The sequence below is a fragment of the Ursus arctos genome, unplaced genomic scaffold (genome assembly GCF_023065955.2).
Source record: "Ursus arctos isolate Adak ecotype North America unplaced genomic scaffold, UrsArc2.0 scaffold_9, whole genome shotgun sequence".
NCBI lineage: Eukaryota > Metazoa > Chordata > Mammalia > Carnivora > Ursidae > Ursus > Ursus arctos.
The window spans coordinates 53,484,834-53,506,051 of NW_026623111.1; the positions used below are offsets into that span (position 1 = coordinate 53,484,834).

General features: G+C 35.2%; 1 protein-coding gene across 2 annotated transcripts in view; it reads left to right on the top strand.

The window, feature by feature from the left end:
- CSN1S1 (casein alpha s1) overlaps nt 1-12,770 on the top strand; it is a 100,111-nt gene extending 87,341 nt beyond the window's left edge. Inside the window, exons 5-20 of one of the 2 annotated variants that reach the window (XM_044380901.3) lie at nt 448-510; nt 2,185-2,217; nt 2,685-2,705; nt 3,121-3,159; nt 4,273-4,296; nt 4,382-4,423; nt 5,132-5,155; nt 5,585-5,617; nt 6,402-6,425; nt 6,557-6,601; nt 7,438-7,479; nt 8,842-8,859; nt 9,337-9,378; nt 10,589-10,746; nt 11,310-11,351; nt 12,384-12,770. In XM_044380901.3, the coding sequence (XP_044236836.1) occupies nt 460-510; nt 2,185-2,217; nt 2,685-2,705; nt 3,121-3,159; nt 4,273-4,296; nt 4,382-4,423; nt 5,132-5,155; nt 5,585-5,617; nt 6,402-6,425; nt 6,557-6,601; nt 7,438-7,479; nt 8,842-8,859; nt 9,337-9,378; nt 10,589-10,746; nt 11,310 (597 nt within the window). In that variant the 5' untranslated portion in view covers nt 448-459 and the 3' untranslated portion in view covers nt 11,311-11,351; nt 12,384-12,770. The remainder of the gene's footprint in view (nt 1-447; nt 511-2,184; nt 2,218-2,684; nt 2,706-3,120; nt 3,160-4,272; nt 4,297-4,381; nt 4,424-5,131; nt 5,156-5,584; nt 5,618-6,401; nt 6,426-6,556; nt 6,602-7,437; nt 7,480-8,841; nt 8,860-9,336; nt 9,379-10,588; nt 10,747-11,309; nt 11,352-12,383) is intronic. The other variant, XM_044380902.3, reaches the window with a different exon arrangement.
- The last annotated feature ends 8,448 nt before the right edge of the window (nt 12,771-21,218 follow it).

A 21,218-nucleotide genomic window follows, 5' to 3' on the forward strand; every position in this document is an offset into this window, starting at 1 on the left:
AATAGATTTAAAGGAGGAAGACATTTTCTGAAATTTTCAGATAAAATTAAATACTAGCTCTTAATGGATTTCAGTTTATTACTCCCCAGCAAATCTGATGATCTAGAAGGAAAAGTTCGAGGTTTTTAAAATTGTATTTAAATATTGATTATTCTCTGTTCCTCTGACAAAATCATATAACCATATTCAAGAATCAAATGTTTTGTTTTAGAATGTTAGTGGATAAAAATATTGGTAAGAAAATTGTATTTCTTAAAATAAGCACTGAGCAAGATAACTGGAATCAGAAACTAAACTTATATTGAATAGCAAAATTTTAAAAATCACATTAATTAAAATACCACCCCTCAAATGAATGTATTTTAGCATAAATTTTCCTTTGTTGGAAAATCGAGGATTTCTTTTTCATTTCATTAGATCTAACTCCTTTTTATTTCTCTTACATAGGCCTTGACAACCATGAAGGTTCTCATCCTTACCTGCCTTGTGGCTGTTGCTCTTGCCAGGCCTGTGAGTATAGCAGAGAATTTAGAAGATTGTAGATTCTTGTTAGAAATGACCTGATATCCTATCAAACACAAAATATAGAGAATAATGATCTTAAAGCATGGGATGATCTCTAATTAAAGTCTAGATATTAAAAATGTGGTAATGTTTAACTCTAAATAAAATGTCTGACTTGAAATATAAACACCAGTCAATAAAAAAAAAATAAAAATGAAAAGTGAAAAAGAAAAGAAAAAAGAAGGTATTGCACAACATGATAAGATCAAAGAATGGAATTGGGCTCTTTCCCTGGGTCCATCACAGAAGTAGCATATTTGTAGACATATAATAGGCCTCAGTATTTCCTTACCAAATATAACATAAAGACACATGTTCCAGTGTATTTTACTTTTGGAACCAAAGTCAACCCTCATTTGAGACAGCCCGGTCAACAAGTTTTTTCCCAACATATAAAAAATGAGGCTGATTCTGCTGATTCAGAGCTATTGTGGTCACTGCAGACCATGAAACTAGATAATATAAATGAAAAGAACTTTTCTTCTCAAAAATAAGTAAAAAAGAAGGAGAAAGAAAGAAAGAAAGAAAGAAAGAAAGAAAGAAAGAAAGAAAGAAAGAAAGAAAGAAAGAAAGGAAGGAAGAAAGAAGAAAGAAAGAAAAGAAAGAAAGAAGAAAGAAAAGAAAGAAAGCTATTCCATTAGTTCCATGAAGCAACATGTTATTCTGTTCCCTTGTGATGTGGAGCTGATGAAGGAGGGAGGAATAAACAAGGATCACCTGACGAGAAAACAACTCATAAAATAATGATCTGGGGTATTTGGACATTGCAACTATCAAATACAGAAGCAAAGTTTCTGAAGTGCTGACCCATGATTCTACCGATGAGACTCTCACTCTCTAAAACCCTATTAGGATAATGACGAATCACCAGTAACTCGACTTCTCACCCAGCAGAATTTTGTTTATGCTACACTCTAAGCACCAATAGAAAGAAATCTTTGACTTAAAGTTAGGGAAAAAAATCCACATCCTCAGAAATGTGTCTTTGGAGTAGTTCTTCTCTTGTCCTTTCATAAATGAAATGAATAAAAGTTCCTCAGAAAACAGGTTCTATCCCCCTATTCCAAAGAAAACATCAAGATTGTTTTATGCTATCATTTAATCAACCTAAGCCTTGTCTCCAGAGTCAGAGTGCAGATTGAGAAAAAATTGTTAATAATGTAGTTGATGATAAAAATAATATCCAAACAACATTTAATTAGGAAAATGTACATTTTGCTCCACAAATTTATAATGGTTTAAATTACCTTTGGAGCTATCATGTAATATAAGTAATTCAGAAAACTAAATCGCTTATTTATCACTCTGGATTAATTTAAACTAAGAATTTTTTTTAGTCTTTTTACATAGTTTTCTCAATTTTCTGCCATATTTTAAGGAGAAAATAATTAACCTATTTTGCTTTGATGTTTGTTAATAAAATAGTTATGGTTCCTTTTTTTTCCCTTTTTGTTCCCAGGGAAACTTGGTTTCAGATAAATTTAGCTATTAAAATATGAACCTTTCTTAAATAGCGATATTTAAATTCATAGTATATGTGTATTGTGATATTGTTATTTCTGTATTTTGATTGCTTTTTCTGTTTTGTTTTCCTTTACAATTCTCTATTGTTTTTCACAGAAACTTCCTCCTAGACACCCAGAACTCATTCAAGTGAGTATTCTGTTTTGTTCCAAGAACTCTCTCCAACTATTGAATTTAAGTGATGATGTATTGATAACACATTGACTCTAGAACTGTTCCTTTCTTCTTTGTAAAAACAGTTACACATTCACTGAGATACAATATCTTCAGTTCACGTGCTGACAAATTTTGATTTGTTTTCATAAACTTTGTTAGAGAAGAGGGCACATGGACTTAGATAAAAATTTATGGTTAATAAAAACCTTAATATTCAAGAGAAATAATTAAATAGAATATGTTAACATGATTTATTTTATTGTGTTCTTGCTTCTTTCCCTTCTGCTTGCACTCTAACGTGATTTATAATTTGATTTCATTTTGCACACTGGATCTTGAATTAGAAACTTCTACCACACGTTTCTGCAAGAGCCATTGAAACTCCACTGTGTCCACTGATTGAACTAATACCTTTTTATTAACTTTTTTATTCTTTGCAGAATGAACCAGACAGCAGAGAGGTAAGGTTCTTGCTTTACCCCCTCTTCTGGCCCCCAGCCCTTTCTGCTACCTGTGATGAATGGTGAATGTCTTCTTCACTCTAATTTTTATTTATCTTCAAATATATCCAAGTACTCAGCTACTTGGATTACTCTCTCAAATTTTTGTTTTGATTAAATCCTTATTCAATTCCTCCTTCAACATTTTGTTAAGCATAGACTTACTAAACTCTAGGCCTGGTAAAAAAGGAAACAAATAGGGTGTCTCTTTAGTTTTAAAAATTAGATCATAAAACTAAAACTAGTTATCTTTTCTTCTACCTAAGACCTATGTTGGCTTACCTAATTAAAATTGATAACACATTTAAATGTACAAACATGCTCCTTTTGGGGTATGTTTTTCATTTTTTGAATCATTCACAATTTAATTCTACAGGAAGTTCTCAAAGAAAGACAGTTTCCCGGGTTTGCTTTGGTGAGTAGTATCCTTTTATTCTTCTTAAAAAACAAATATGTTTTTCTGGGAAATTTACTTTAATTTTAGTTTATGAATGTTTTTTCACTTGGCTTGATCAAATCTTTCCTTCATTCAGTCACCCAGGCACCCACAAAGAATATTAAAACCAGATATTCAAATATTAAAGAGCTGTTTTAAATTTTAATTTGTACAGTGCATTTGCCTCTTGGCAAACACTCATGCTTTCCTTTGCATAGACTAGTCAGAGCACATAATTTCCACACACATCCTCTATCTCTAAATAATACCCATTTACGTATTGTGTTTTCTATAGTTTTGTGACTTAATTGTCGAATAAAACACAAACAGAAATTTTACTTCAAGACCACTATTCTAAAAGTTTGATAGGCAACCCAACTTTGCCTGAGTGATTTTTAACATAACTTTTCTTTCCTTCTTTTTTCTTTCTTTTTCTTTCTTTCTCTTTCTTTCTTTCTTTCTTTCTTTCTTTCTTTCTTTCTTTTCTTTCTTTCCTCCCTCCCTCCTTCCTTCCCTCCCTCCCTCCTTTCTCTTTCTTTCTTTCTTTCTTTCTTTCTTTCTTTCTTTCTTTCTTTCTTTCTTTCTTTCTTTTTCTTTCTCTCCTCCCCTGCCCCCCATATCTCTCTTTCTTTTCTTCTTTCTTTTTTTTTTTTTTGTAGCCTACACCAAGAGAGCTAAGAGAGTTAAGGGAGTCTCACACAAGATACAGTGTCGAATTAACCCAGAGAAGCAAGGGTTGTGCTGTCCACTTCTTTATAGCCATTTTATGGAAATAGATGCTAGGCTTATTGAACCAGATAAATGAGATAGAGAGAACTCAGAACTCTGACTAAAACAAGATGAAAGATAACAATAAAATGTAGTGGAACAAATTTTTTTTATTAAGTTCATATTTACATACAGCTTAACAAAGAAAGCTTAGCAAAGAGAAACTAATGTTAGAAGTGATATAGCAAGAAATATTAGTACATTCATAAAAAACTTATTTTTTAAATTGCAGCAGCACAATGCAAGATACATTTTCTTATAGATGTTCATTCATTTATGTCCCTGCTCACAAATGTTGTTTCTCTTTTCTTTTCTATCCCTAAGCAATACCTCAGTGAACTGAGCAGGGTAAGGAACACCAATGATATTTAAATTATTTGAAAAGTTTGTCCTTTCAAAATAGATTTTATAAGCTATACTTTATTTGTTTCAGCAGAGAGAACTTCTGAAAGAAAAACAGAATGATGTACTCAAGGTACCAAAAATTTTATTTAAATAATGTGGCAAAAAAAAAAAAAAAATATATATATATATATATATATATATATATATATATATATATATATATATAGTCTTGCAGTAGGAAAACTGTTTTAATTTAGAAAAAAATTAGTTTTTCTCTGGCATTTATAGTTTTCTTGAATTTCAGTCAGACATTCAAAATACCTAATGAATTCTGCTGAGAATTCTAAAGAATGCTGATTTTATTGCTGTTACTTTATAGCTATGAGGAGACAAAACATTAGTGTGAATGAATCAATGGATGGATGAAGGAAGGAAGGAGGGAATGTGTGCGCGTATGGAGGCACTTCTGGCCTGGCCAGTGGTTTGTACTTGTTGCCTAAGCTGAAGAAATGCTTCATTGGGGCTATTACCTAAAGCAGTATATCTGCTCCAAGAATGTTTTACGTAGTCACAATTGATATTCACTTTATTTAAACATGATTTTTAAAATCTGGATTGTCTCCTAGATTTTTAATAGATTTGGTATTAAGAGACCACACAGGTGCTCAAACTTTATCCCCTATCCTTTATACCTGAATGATTAGCTTTTCTTGGCAGAATACTAAGAATAAATCAACTGAAGAGTGATCCTTTGTTTTGAAACTATTTGGTAATTATTATTTTACATTTGAATATTTATCATGAAACATAACATTAATTTTTTTTTTCCTTTCCCAAGGGACAGGCCGTGGAAGACCCTGAGGTAAGACACCTTGATGTTTATAAACACTGCACTTATCTATCATATGTAGGATATGCTGTATGCTTTATTTTAACAAAACTATCTTCTCAAAGTGAGCACGATTAAACTTCTCAAACAGTCCTATTATATCCAAGAATGTACAATCAAACTTCATTTTTATCACAAAAATCCATACACATTTTGCATCCTACTCCATCATATATCTGTGTTTATTTTAATAAAAACACTTTCAGCTATTGGGTAAGTTATTATCCTCTTCCCCCCATATATTTTAAATGAAATTGACATTCCAAAAAAATACAAAAGTTTTTCATACTGCTTTTTTCAAACCTGAAACCAAGAATTAGCAACCCAGGATGAAAGTGTAAAATTAGTTTCCTTCTAATTGAAAAGTCCCCTGGTCAGTAACACTGGTTTTCTTTTTCTTAGCAAAGGCAATCTAGCAGCAGTTCATCAAGTGAGGTAAATGATTTCGATGTTAATTCAATATCCCAATTAGTTAGGAAACATTTATGAAAGCTTGTTGTACCATGAAGGTTACATATTTTATAAGGTCCCATTAGGTTCTATGTATGTGGCTTTATTCCAATTTTGACTCATATGAATATCAGCCCAACAGGGTTAAGAAAACGACTATTTATAGGAGACAAAATTACAGAATTGCTTTTGGGCAAACAATTATATTTGTGGTGTCTAAGCATTTTTTCCCTAGTTATTTTGCCCTTACCATATTTTGGTAGAACTCAATCTTGTCGTTAAAAATTACAATAATGACTAAGCTTCCAAGTCAATTATGGAAACATGTTACATCCTGTGTAAAAATCAACCAATTCTAGGTTAATTAATCACAAATTCTTTGCCCCTTGTTAATCTAAAGAAAAAAAAATGGCAGGCGTAGAAGGTGTTGAGTTCCTGCCATTAACTTTGGGACAATTTCATCTAAATCACAAAATAAAACCAACCCAATTACGTGGAGTTTCTGTGAATTCAGTAAAGGCGAATATTTTATATTCACCTTCAAATTCTGAATAACCTCCCTGGTGGAAGCAGGGAGAAGAGAGAAGGAAATCTTGATATAACATGTACCTCAAATTATTCATCTTGTCTCAGTAACACAGGAATTTGTGGCTAAAATCAGTTAACCACAGTTATTTAATAATAGTGTCTCATTAATTAGTATTCTTACCTTAGATATAAATTAATAAGTTATAAAATTAAAAGTGTGCCTGTTTCTATTTTTTTGAAGGAAGTTGTTCCCAGTACCACTGAGGTGAGATATATTTGTTAAATTTAAAATATACTATTATCCAAGATATGTTACAATTTACATACATATATATATATATATATATATATATATATATATATATATATATATGTTTTGTTTGTTTGCTTGTTTAGCAGAAGCAAATTCCAAGAGAAGACATACTCAACCAACGCTATCTGGTAAAATTTCATTAAATGTACCAAGGAACAGGAATGTTATATTGCTAAATTATTTCTCCTTCTCATTATCTGCTAAAATTTAATCCATAACAGATAATCTGATGGACTCTAGATATTGGCTGATTCCTCTCTGAAAATAATACTAACAATTTTTTTTATCCCAAGTCTTTAATTCACACTTTCATTTGAATATTTGTATTGTATAGTCTGCTTTGGATCTGAATAGCCTAGTATTTAAATGACAGTCTATAGGTTTAGCCAGACTTGAATTTGCCCCTAAGTTTTACCCTTTCCCAACATGTGATGTTAGACAGTTTATCTGCTGTAAGTCTATAATCTAAATTCTAAAGTGACAATAATAATAAATATTAAATGATGTGAAAACAGTTAATACAATCCATAGTGTAAAGTAAATGATAAATGAATGTGGCTAATATCAGAAACATCATCATTTTTCCCCAGTTCATCTAATATTTTTATTTCATTTGACCAAGGTTAAATCTTTGGCCAGAAAGCAAAAATCTTTTTTAACTTTCTTAGTAATTCTGACACAAGATACTTTATAATAAAATTGCCTGAATACTTGCTTCTATCTGACTGTACTTTTATTTTAAATTTAAAATAAGTTAAGAAAGCAGTTTTTCTAATGTTTTAAAAAGAAATAATTGATTTAGTCCAAATTATTTGTGGTAGAAATAACACTGAAGTAGGATTAACAGTTCCTCATTCTTTACTTCTGGGAAAAGCTTTGTAGGATTCTAGCTTCATTACTTGAAAATGATGGGGTTGTACTGAATGGTATCCAAGCAACTGAGAATATTTTTTCTTTTAAATAGGAGCAGCTTCGTAGACTGAGCAAATACAACCAACAACAGCAGGTAGTATTTTATTTATTATAACACAAAATCATATTCTGCAGAATTCAAATACATTAAATTTTAAGTTGGGTTCACTTCAAAAGATGTATCTGTTTTTCTCAAGAAATTATTCTAGCCTTGGTAGTTAATAATAATTGAAAAACTATTCATATGATTGCCTGTATATTTACCCTCAAGGCCATTTCTTTCTATTTATTCCTAGACTAATGCTGTCTATCGTATCCATAATTACTAACCGCGGAGAAATTTACTTTGACTAAATTACACATCAAATTCTTCTATAGTCTCTCTGATGATGCATTATATTCAGGACTTTATCATGTGTATATTTTCCCAAGTCCAGCCCTGGTTGGGAATTCCATAAACATTCCTGCTCATGAAAGCAAAGATGTGCCAAATAAACTTTCCATTTAAGGAAAGAGTATAGACTCTGTAGGAGGAACCAGGAGTCCTAGACATTCAAATTGTTTTTGTCAAAGCTTTCTCTAAGAAAGAATGGTCAAGTCGAACTTAATTGTCTCTGGACCTGTTTCCTTATGTATGTGAAATGGAAACATAGTTATTCTCTCTTCCTAGTGTTACCTTGAATATTGTATTAGCAGTCTCCGACTCCACTAGCCCTGGGTTTGCTTGTAGCAAGTCCAATAAAATGTTCATTCCTTCTCCTCTTGCTCCCACTTCTCAGTCTATAAAATTTGTTGTGCTCATTAACTTCTTGACAACATTATGAAGGTCTTTTATTAAGATGTACATTTGAACTATAATGCCTTAAACTCTTTATGCTGATTGTATGACTAGATCAGAAACATACCTATCAGCACAACCATTTAGTTTTGATCCTTTTGATTACTATAAAGTCATTCACTTGGGAGGGGGAAATAATGTTTCTTTTAGGTACAGCAAATCAACTTAATTAGGACTTTAGGAGAAAAGACCTATCCTAGTTTAGCAAAATTACGTTTTTCATTTTCTTCTGTTATCAGTATAGGAAGAGGAAAGCCAATAATGAATTTAATTTGGACCCCAATTGTTACTCTTTTATCAGTGTCTGAGTTGCTTGTGTTTAAAGTAAAGTCCAAATAAATTTAAATATATGAGTACCCCCACTGAAATTCACCATTACTGATCTAAGAAATTACCGGAATGATATATTTTATTGTTTTAGCTATGATATGGCTAAGCTGTAACCTTTGCAAGTATTATTACTGTATTGGTCTTGTTCATCGTATCGTCACATTTTCTGGTCGTGTCCTCAGAGCTTAGCATACTCATCCCTGAATGAATGAAAATACCTAGTAAGTGTTTGTTATTCATAAATGAACAAAATCAATATACTAAAATAAAATGTTTTCTCTTCCTTAGGAAACTACCCATGACCAGGTAAGACTATTTATTAACTCTAGAATATTTTAATATTTCCTTCATGTGTTATATTTTTATAATATGTGCTTTTCTTTTTTTAACAGAAATATATCCCAAGAGAGAAATTGTTCTACTAACCATACCTGATAATATTTTAAAATTTACCAAAGATCAAACTTAAATAAATGATTAATAAAGAGCCATGAATAGAAAACATGTAGTCTTAGAAAATTGGTAGGTTATTTTCCCCCAGTATATGAACCTTACAAATTCTTTACTTTTCCAAACGATAGTAAGCCTAGCTTTACTTTTTACCTTCCTTTTTTTCTAAAGTTGCAAAATAACAAGTGTTTTGATACTTCTTCATAATTCTGGCATAGAATACAGCTTATCCTAATTTCATGGATAATGTTATATTCTTGATGCATTGTAAAAGGAACGTGTTGTACCAGATGTCCAAGTAATTCAGAATGTACTTTATTTCCTTTTGTATAGCAACAACTTCCTGGAGTGAATGAAAACAACCTCCTCCAACTGGTAATATTTTGCTTAATAAATTACACAGTAATGATATACCGTCAAGTTTAAATGTGCTTGTTTTTAAATAGCCTCACACTTTGGAAGTGATTGTTTTCTTCTCCAGCAGTTATTTCTCACTCCCAACTTTGGTGGTAATTTACATTAATTGATCTGAGGGTTTAGAACTGCTTCTCACTATTCTTTGGAATGGGAGTTGTGCCAGTCTGTCTGTCTCAGCTGATGGGAACATTGTATTTATAGTCCTAAGCACTACGACGTGTTAATCTCCATGGTTACATTAATTTCTCTTTTAACATACTTCTTAATTTTCTATCTTTATGCCCATTATCTGTTTCTAAAATTCAGTTTAGAGGCACCTGGGTGGCTCAGTCAATTGAGTGACTGCCTTCAGCTCTGGTCGTGGTCCCAGGGTCCTGTGATGGAGCCCCACGTCGGGCTCCCTGCTGAGTGCAGGGTCTGTTTCTCCCTCTCTCCCTTCTCATGCTCTCTCTCTCTCTCTCTCTCAAATAAATAATTAGAATCTTTAAAACAAAATTAAGTAGAATAAAATTCAGTCTATATTTAGGAATCTCAAACTCTCAAACTGTTTGACATACTTTTCTCCTGAAGAAACCATCTGGAGAGATACTGAATGTCTCTGCCAAAATACTCTCTGATCTTGTTTTCTCATCTGTGAAATGAGATTGTCAGTAATACATAACAGATGTCAGTTTTTCCCCTGCCCTAAATTCCATTGATTCTGCAGTGTTCCTAGGGATTCTGATTTCATTTTTAAGGCAATAAGCAGATACTTTGAACTATGTGTTGCCATAGCAGTTCTGGGCCCTGTGAACGGTCAGGTCAATTCCATACCAGCCATGGAGCCCTCCAATCACTACTTGACATTTAGTGAATCTTATAATGATTGTTGAGGATGTTCCATATGTCTCAGGAGAAATTGACTCCGGGTAATATGATTGGCAAAATCAGTGTCGCTTCCCAAATCTCTAACATGAGAAGTATTTCAAATAGGTTGCTTCTTCCAACTTTGAAGCTTCATTCAGCCTTCGAAAGTAACTCTGATTCTTTTTCTTTCCAGGGATCTCACAGAGTAATCATCTCCTGTGTTGCTAATAGCCATGTCAGAAATGAATGAAATGATTCATTTTCAGAGTTCAAAAGAGCAATTGTTCATACATTGTTGCTTTTCAATGGTCTTTCCTTCTAGCCTTTCCAACAGTTCTACCAACTTGATGCTTATCCCTTGGCTGCTTGGTATTATCTTCCACAAATCATGCAGTATATTGCTTACACACCATCCTACGACATCATTAAACCCATGGCCTCTGAGAACATTGAAAACGTTGATGTTGTGCCAGAGTGGTGGTAAGTTCATTTAAATTACTGCATATTGATGTTCTACCGAAAGACATAAAGAAAATCATTCATGGAACATATCATAGAAACAGATGTAGAATCAACATGGCAAATCAGTTTAATGCCTCATACTGAAATGTTAAATTGATGATCTTCTGTGGCATCTATGGCTAATGTTAACCCAATAGGTCATGTGGAGCAGTGCTATCAATTCTGTAGTTGAAATTCATTCTTGATGAGGGTAGGAAAAGAAAGCTTTTTCTCCAAATGAAAAATATAAAGAATTCTTATATAGAACTCGATTTCATTCTCCTTACATTTTTATTAATCTTTGAATGCTTTTCTTTTGGTTATACCCATATATGTAAGAATAGAGCACAGATATGGGTATCCAGTAGTCCTAAATTCGAATCCTGACTTTTTTGCTTACTTAAAATAATATAATCATCTTTGCAAAGTATAGTGATGGGAAAAAAGACACAGAAAATAAGTAGCAGCCATTTTTTTGAGCTAATAAAATTTTATTGCTGACTACCTTGATCACATAATTTTAACAATTTTTGTTCTTTCAGAAAAATTAAGAATTCTCAGGAACTCCACAATTATGGCTATTGGTAAGTTTGGAAGTTGCCTGTCTAATCATTAATCCCATTTCCATTTGAAGACAAAGTACAAAGCTATGATTGTAGGCTATATTTTTTTTTTTATTTTTGCTGAAGTCTAGCTACTTGTGAACACATTAGCACTTAAATAATTGCATTGGCTTAGAAATTTGCAAATTTTTGTTTCCTGATCATGCTATATTTGAACAGCAACTTAAAAATTACCTAATTTTAACTAATATAATTTATAATACTGAAACTCCTATACAAGTATAGGAGTATGGATGTTACTAATTTTCCATGACGATGTGACTGTGAGACTCAGGTGAACCCAACAATTGTATCCTGTTCTTTGTGATCACTGCAGTAGAAGTCCTTAGCAAGTCACACAGTGAAACCAAATGATTATCTCTCAACAGGCAAACAGACTGAAATGTCAACAGATTTTTTTTTTTTAATTACCTTCATCCACTATATTGGAGCTGTGTGCATGTGTGGGTGTGTGTTTCCCTTCACAATGGTGGAAACTTCCTTTCAACAGATCAAACCAAAGAAAATGATAAAATTCTTACCCTTGTGAAAGCTTTTTCTTCTAATTGCCTTGCCATATCTTTTATATTACTGCAAAGGAAAATACTATCTAGTAAATTGTTTTCAAAACTTAAAAACAGGGGCACCTGGGTGGCTCAGTTGTTAAGCGTCTTCCTTCAGCTCAGGGCATGATCCCAGAGTCCTGGGATCGAGCCCCACATCAGGCTCCTCCACTATGAGCCTGCTTCTTCCTCTCCCACTCCCCCTGCTTGTGTTCCCTCTCTCGCTGGCTGTCTCTTTCTCTGTCAAGTAAATAAATAAAATCTTAAAAAAAAAAAACTTAAAAACAGGAGCAATGGATATATTTGTCAGCAACATGAAAACACAAATAACATTGTGAACTTTATATTAAAATGAAGAGAAAATGACAATTAAAATATGCATATTATAAAAGTGTCTTTTCAACTCAAAATATGTAGTAAGCTAACCACATATTTCTTTTTCTATTTACAGATGTGACTGAAAATTCCATTCTCTAAATTTCTCCTGTCTACCATGTAAAACCATCCTATCCAAAGGCTTCGACTGTTTTTGTAGAATAGGACAATCCCAAATTGAGGGCAATCTTTCTTTTTCAGTTCTCTACTGTGTATTAGAATTATCATTATTTTCCTTAAGCTAAATTTTCCTAACAGTTTAGTGTCTAAATTCCAGTTGTATCATGCCAGTATGAAGGCCACTGAATCAGAGGGTATTGAAGTCTTTACTAAGTTTCTATTATGGAAATTTTGTTTAAAAAGTCTTTGAATTACTTCTCCTGTAAGTGCCATCATTCCATATAATTGTGTGCAGTGACAGATTTTTTTCCTTTTCTTTTCAATAAATTAGAATTTTAAAGCACAATCCATATTTTGTCATTATTCCACTCACCAGCATTTACATAATCCGCTTAAGAGTATGTATTTAACATTTTGTTTTCACTAAATTTTTTTATGATACTTTCAATCACATTTTAATGAAAAAAAAGTTAAAATGTCACTTCTGACTGATGCTAGCAAATTATAAACATGGTTCAAGATCTTTCATTTGAAGTCAGTTGTCTACAGAATATTTCCCATAAGCACATAGGTGTGGCTGGAGAGAGGACAGCTGTGTGGCATTTGTGGGTACACTGGGAATTTGAACAACCTGGTTATACAATTTTTTATGCCATCAGGACCTATCTGGCCCAACCCCCCTGATTACAGCTGAGTTTATAAGTAGGCAGATTAGATCATAACCATTTAAAGAGTCCCCTCAGCACACGCAGTCACCCAGTAGCGACGGTGGGCTATTCAGTATCCTCCAGAGCCCAAGGAGGAGCTCTTTCTCAAAATGACAATTGTTACTTGCTCTGATATCCTAAAAGCCCCAGTGAGATGTACTTTCTGGGGTGTATTCTAGATTCCCAACAAACCCAACATAACATGGCCCTTTAAGAACCACTGTATGTACCAGGTGAGAACATGCAAGTGCGAGGCCTCCCGTAGCATGGCCTAAGCCATCAACTGCTCTGCATCCTAGCTATACTATATATTATATATGCATAACACCCAAACAGGATTTTTTTGCCTTGAAAACAAAAAGAAAGCCATTTAGCATTGGGTCTTCCCGCCTTCTCTCAGTGTTGAGAAGTACATGGTGAAACAACTTGTTTCGTTTTGTTTTTTTTATCTAGAGAAGGTTTGTCACATACTCCGACTACTGGACCTGCAAGAAATTAATGGAGAGTGTAGGCCCCTGTGTCTTCCTAAAATTTATCTACCAGCTTCTGTCATCGTATCACTTCCCAAGTCCTCAAGGATACTTGATATATCTTGCGTCATGAATCCTATAGAAATAAGGTCATCAAGGGCCCTTGGATGGCTCAGTCAGTTGAGTGTCTGACTCTTGTTTTCCACTCAGGTCATGATCCCAGGGTTTGTGAGACTGAATCCCACATCAGGCTCCGCGCTCGGCAGGGAGTCTGCTTGAATATTTCCCCCTTCTGCCCCTCCCCCTGGCTCTCACTCTCTCTCTTTCTCTCTCAAATAAATAAATAAATCTTTTTTAAAAAAAGAAATAAATCATCAATTTCATGCAGGCGCCATGAGCCATGGAATAGGATACTCATGTTTCTTGCAGGCTAAACTGTGGTGCAAGATTAGAGTAGACTTGTCCGTAAAACTGTTCCATGAGGTGTAAGCTTCTGTTTGAAAGATGAAAGCAAACTGTTTCTGATATTGTTTTCTTTTTCTTTAGTTTGAAAGGCAGGATGGAGGGAAAAAATGGGAGTATCAGGGATTTATGTGACACCATATTTAAAATACCACCTATAAGTTGGGTGGGCAGGATGGACAAAATGAGTGAAAGGAGGGGGAGATACAGGCTTCCAGCCACAGAATGAATGAATCAAGGGGACAAAAGCTGCAGCACAGAGAATATAGTCAATGGTACTATGATAGTGTTGTATGGTGCCAGGTGGTAGCTATACTTGTGATAACCATAGCATAATGTATACAGTTGTCCAATCACTATTTGTGTACCTGAAACTAATGTAACATTGTGTCAAATATACACCAATAAAAAATTATAAAAATTAAAAAATGAGTTGTTACTACCTCATTAAATTTGTAATAATCCATTGTTACTTTCCAAGAAACCATTGAAAAGGCCAAATGGAGGGATGCCTAGGTGGCTGAGTCTGATAAGCATCTGCCTTCGCCTCAGGTCATGATCCCAGGGTCCTGGGATCGAGTTCTGCATCAGGCTTCTTGCTCAGTGGGGAGCCTGCTTCTCCCTATTCTCCCTCTGCCTGCTGCTCTCCCTGCTTGCGCTTGCTCTCTCTCTGGCAAATAAATAAATGACATCTTAAAAAAAAAAAAGGCGAAATGGGGAAATAGAATAATGATACAATTCACTTTCCTTACATCTTTTAGACTTTAACAGTTGCTGCAATTTCCTCAGAGATGCAAAATTATCATTTTTTATAGAAGGAGACATAAGAATGGTTTCTATTCAGTAATTTTTGAACTTTTTACTTCATACACAAGGGAAGTAATATGGGGATCACACCAGTTTCTAAATGTATCTATTCCCACTCTAAGCAGAGGACTTAACATTAATGATTTGGACTAGGCTCGGAAGGAGGCTAACTTGGGAGCAACATCAATTATTACTTGACTCAAAGAAATCCCAGTATGAGCCACAAATCATCAGGACATTCCCCAACTAATGAGTGGTAAGACAGAGAATGGATCCCAGAGCCTGTAAGAAGATCAGCTAGTTTCTTTCTTTATGTAAATGCTCCATAACTCAGAGCATGAAGACAAGGATCAGGATTGGGAATATGATGTTATATAGTGGGATGCTTCCTACAGAAGTTTGACTTTTCCTACATTCAAGGGTTACAGATTCATAAATTAATTCTTATTCAGAAGTTGGGGTGGATCTTCACTCTCTGTTGGTAGCTTGAGCCAGAATTCTGTTTACCAGACATGTTGTATTCACCAAAATATTTTTATATTTACGTGTAAAAAATAACCCTGATGAAACTGCCATTAGATTTTTCTTAGGGATATGATTAGTTCCCACAGATGTCATTTCTGCTTTGACCATTTGTCATGTTATAATTACCACCACCACCCCTCCTCCACTAAATCTCTAAAAATTTTAATTATCGCCTTACTTCAGGAATTTACTTGCTATCACTTTGGTGACTGGACTCCTTCCATCTTCCCTGAGGTCAGAAATACAATTTTAATTATTGTGTGCCTCCTAATAGAGTTCTCAGTCAACAGTGGTTAGAGGAAAAAGACTTTTTATAAAAATCCATTCTTAATGGAAAAGGTTAAAGGACAATCATCTATGATTTGTCTGTAGACATGGGGGAAGTGGTGGGTCATTAGAATTAAGCATACCTATCTACAGATATTTTTTGAATGTTTCCCGTTTTATTATTATTACAAACCTTCTAGAACTCAGCAGATAACATGAATGAGTGGGAAAATGGGGGTGGGGGGAAGTGATGCTGACAGTGAACTGGAGTATATGCCTTCTCCTTCTGCTACTCCTTCCAATCTCTTGTTGCCATGCATAATACATAGATCAACTGTGACCAGATATTGGGACTCATAGGAGAAGCTAGAAATGTGAATTGGTGGGTAAAATTACCTGACTTTTAATATGGTCTAGTTTTTTTTAATATAAAATGCACAGTCCCCTTCTCTTTATTGCCCACACTCAGCCCCTAAGACACTAGTGCATATACTCTATTGTACATTAAGGAAAGAGCTTTCTAATTTTTTTCTATTCTTACTGCCGAGCCATATTAAGGTTGAAGAAAAGTGAGAAGTGGGAAATTAAGATAACCATTATCTATGGTAAACAAAGAAATCATGATTTCATCATGAAAAAGAGGCACAATGAGAGTTTCGGGAGCATTTGGGAGTTAGAGACGCTCAGAATCTTTCATATTTTCCAAAATATTTTATTGTTTCCTAATAATTGCTATCTCACTTTTCTAAATTTCACATGAAACCTACAAGCTTGTAAATTTGTGTTATTCTAGTTACTATAGATTGAATGTTTGTGTTTCCTCTACATTGATATGTTAAAACCCCTATCCCCAATGCGATGGTAGTTGCATGTGGGGACTTGGAAGGCAACTGGGTCATGAGGATGGAAATTTCATGAGTGAGATTAATGCCCTTAAAAGAAATGATTTGAGAGAGATGCCCTCTCTCTCTCTCCTTCTCTCTCTTTCTCTCTCTCTCTGCCATGTGAGTATCGAGCAAGAAGGTGGCTATCCGCAAGCCAGGAAGACAGCTTTCACCAGACACAGGATCTGCTGGTACCTTGAACTTGAGCTCCCAGCCTCCAAAATTGTATGAAATAAATGGTTGTTGTTTAAGCCATTCGGTGCATGGTATTTTGTTATGGAGACCTGAACTAGAGCATTCATTGTGTAATTAGAAAACTCAACCTTGAATTTTTTTTTTCTTCAAAAATTTAAGCTCTGTGGCCATGAGCAGTAGAAGATCCATTATCACAGAACTATGACATACAGGAATTTTATTCTATTCGGTCAGGAATATCATGGCACCAAGTGACATAATTAAACCTTACCTCAAATTAATGGAAAAAAAAAAAGAAGGGAATTTATTAGGGTGTGTAACTAAGAGTGAAGTACAGATGGATTTAGGAACTTGAAGGTGATCACCAACCCTTTTGTTCATCCTTCACTTTGGATTTCATCTTCTTTTGACTAACTTAATTTGCAGGAGATAAGAAAGATGGCTTGCCCACATCTCAGGGCTTCGTGGTTGTTCAGATCCTAAATCCCACAGGAAATGACTACACCGCAGGTTCCCTACGTGTTCATGCATCAGTAGAAAAATGTTAATTGGCTCTGCTTGGGGCAAGGACCTCTCCCTTTGGGTATTATGACACTCCCGGCTTGGAGTATATGCTCACTTTTTTATCTTGTTGAGGAAAAATAAGAATGAGACTGGTGAGAGACCAAGTGACATTCGGAGAAATAGGAGAACTCGGATTTATTTTATGCCAGCAGACCCAGATGAGCTTGTGCTCCAAATTCTGGGCCCCAGGCAACAGGGTTACAGGGCTTTTATAGGGGACTGCAGGCAGTCAGGTTCCAAGAGCTATGCTGACTGCTGGTAGGTGGGTTTAAACTGGGGGAGTAGGGGCTGCTTTAGGCAGGAACAGGAGTGCAGGGAGCCTGTGCAGGAAGCCTGTTTACAGAAGCAGAAACAGCTGGTTATCTCTTGCTCCCCGTAGGGCTTCTGGTTCTCTCTAGCTTATTGTTAGTAACGTTCCATCTTCTGGGGCCTCTTGGCCTGGGCCTGCTCTGGTCAATTTTCCTCTTTAATCTGAGAGTCATTAAAATCTTCTAAAATTACATGTTAAAATACACCAAATTGGAATTGTAGTTCAGAATTAAGTCATACACTATTCGAGCTTTCACCATTAAAGAATTTTTTCTCCCTTTGGGGACTAAATTTCAACATCTTCCCATGTACAAGCTTTGCTTTCAATAATTTCAGTAAGGCAGAAATTTTTCAGTTCTCCATTTTTAAAGTAACTTATCAAAGGTTTTCAAATGATTTGTAAACAAAATGTAACCCAAATCTGTATGCTTTGTTTTACTAGCTTCCTAACTGCTATAACCAAGTACCACAAATTGGGTGGCTTAAAATAACAGAAACTTATTCTCTTGTAGTCTGGAGGCTAGAGATCTGAAATCAATGTGTTGGTAGGGCCATGCTTCCTCTAAAGGCTCTAGAGATCCCTCCTTGGCTCTTCCTAGCTTCTGGTGGTGGTTGGCAGTCCTTGGCATTCCTTAACTTGTGGCTGCATCTTGTAGCTATAAAACTCCAATTTCTGCTTCCATCTTCACACGGCTATCTTTCCTCTGTGTATGTCCATGACCACATTTTCCTTTCTTATAAGGATAATAATCATTGGATTAAGAGCCCATCTAACCTAGATTACCTTATCTTACCGTAATTACATCTATAAACTCTATAACTCCCTATATCAAGTAAGGTTACATTCATAGGTACCTGGGTTCGGACTTAAATATAACTTTTGTGGGGATAAAATTATGCCCACTATACTCACTTCTGCAGAAAATTTAGTATTTTTGTAGTATACTTAAATTGGTTTTCAGATTGGTTCTCTCAAAAGTTTCCTAAGTCCAATTGATAATTGTTAAAGAGAGGAATACATTCTTATTGACATATTTTGTTAAAGTCGATATCAACTTTGTTGCATAATTTTACAGTTCATGACTTTGTATATATGTAAATATTTGTAATTTTCTACAACTTCAGCTTCTACTTAATTGAAGTTTACTTGGAAGCAATTATGAATTATGTAAATGTTTTACGCCCTAAGTAATTGGAAGTAAGGAAAGATGCAAAGCGAGGGGAGAACCACGTCACTACAAGTTGAAGGATATCAGCAAGTTTGCTTTCTCAGCACACAGGTTTTCTCCAGAACGGCTGTGCATACCATAGCATCAATCTCAGTTGGTCTGCATGACTGTGTGCTTATCTCTGGAGTCACTGACTCTTGGCCAACACCATGGTACTTAATAACTAAAGGCAAATGATTCTATAACCATATGCCTGTGTTTTGCTTTGGGCAGGATGTACCAGTTGTCAGGACCAGGTTTCAGCGGAATCTAGGAGTGGGGAGTGAAGCGGGGATGGTTTTCAACAGTTAAAGTCTGGTCCTGTAGCTAAAAGATGCCTGCATGACAAAGCTTTTGTGAGAGACCCTCCCAACAAGTGGTTTTGAGCTTCCTGGTAGGAGGTGTTCCATGCAGCCTCCGTGGGTGGCTTCAGCTACCCCGGGCTACCCAGCAGCTGGAGGACAAGCAAGTTGCTCTTGAGATCCTAACACCTCTTTTACTGAGTATCCTTCCCTTGCTGTTGCTGTCTTCTGTTTGTTGCCCGTAATAAAGCTGTCTTTATTACAATATAACTGCTTGAGTCCTCGAATCCTTTCAGCGATAAAAAAATGAAGATGATTGTTATGTAATGAACACAGGCTGCACAGAAAAACTGCACCTCTGGATAGTATACGGAGAGAAAAACGAAGCAGGAATCAATCTGCAAGTTCTCTCCCATCTCCTGTTTCCCATATTTGAAACGTCACCCCAGTAGGGGCTAAAACCATACATTTTACAGTAGCGTTATGCAGCCATTCCGTAGCTTCTGAGGATACTCGGTCCACTGGCCTAGTGTGGAATTATAGTTAAGTCCAGAGGTGGAGAGATGATTCCACACCGGGGAAGCTCCGCCTTTAGGGAAAAAGAAGGTAGGCAAGAAGGTGATGAAGAAACACTTGATTTTACATGTAATACACATTTACATGTTTAAGCAACAAACAGGCAAATAGAAAAGCGCACACATTAAAATCTATTATCATAAAGTACCCATTCTCCAGGGTAAGGGAAAGAACATCACTAGCAACTGAAAGCAATACATGTTCCCTATCAAGTTCTACTTCCCCTCAGATAACCACTAGTCTAACTTAGGACTCTAGAAATTAATTTTCATAGATTCTAATATGTAATATTTATGGTGTGTACAATTTCGTATATTTGTGTCTGGCTACCTATCATTCAATCCTTTTTATGTAAAATTCACCCATGTGGTGCATGTGTGCCAGTTGCTCATTCACGTTAATTGCAGTGTAACATTCCACTCTATTGTATATCACAACTCATTTACACAAAATACTGTTGATTCACATTAGTGTTGATTTTAATTTGGGGTATTAAGAATAATGTTGCTAAGAACTTGGGTACTCATTTTTAGTGCACATACATGTGTTTTCTGTTGGCTATATTCTTTTTTTAAAGATTTTATTTATTTATTTGAGAAAGAGTGAGAGAAAGCAGGAGAGGCAGAAGCAGACCCCCTGCTGAAGAAGGAGCTCGACCCATCAGGGTTCAATCCCAGGACCCTGGGATCATGCCCTCAGCCAAAGGCAGATGCTTAACAAACTGAGCCACCCAGGTGCCCCTCTTGGCTGTATTCTTAAGAGTAAAACTAGTGATAAGACATGCAGATGCTGATCTTTGACAAAGACTGACACAGGTTTCCAAGGAGCTCCCGCCAGTTTACATTTACATCAGCATTGCTTAGCAATTGTTTGTTTTTGCCAACACTCCCTAAGGACATTTTTTTTTTAAATTTTAATCATTCTGGTGATTGTGTCATAATATTGTGTGGTAGTTTTAATTAGCATTTTCCTGAGGACTGTTGGTGTTCAGTACCTTTTCATATGTTTATTGACCGTTAAGAAACTCTCTTTTGGTGAAGTGCTTATTCAAATAAGTCTATTGCCTCTGTATTATTGTATCATTTTATCCTCTTACTGAAACATGCCCAATTAAATTTGAGCAATTCACAGACTGGATCCAGATGAAGAGTTATGCTTGCTCATGACAGATTTGGGATGTTAATTAGATACTTGGGTGTGGAGGCCAAGAAGGCAAATTGAGTGTGTGAGTTTGGAGTTAGGAAAGAATGAGCTCAGAGATACACATTTAGAAGCTTTCAACCCATAAATAGCCTTAAAGCCATGGAACTAAGCACTGCCAGCCAGGGTAAGAGTAAAAACTCAGGGTGCTCCAACACTTAAAGGTTGGAAAAAGAAATGCCAGAAAGGAGACTGCAAAGAAATGGCTAATGAGCTAAGAGAGAAGCCAAGGGTTTTAGTCGGTTTAAGATTTCAAACGAAGAGAAGTACGGTATTTCCCAAAAAAGGGATGATCAACTCTACCAAATACCTCTG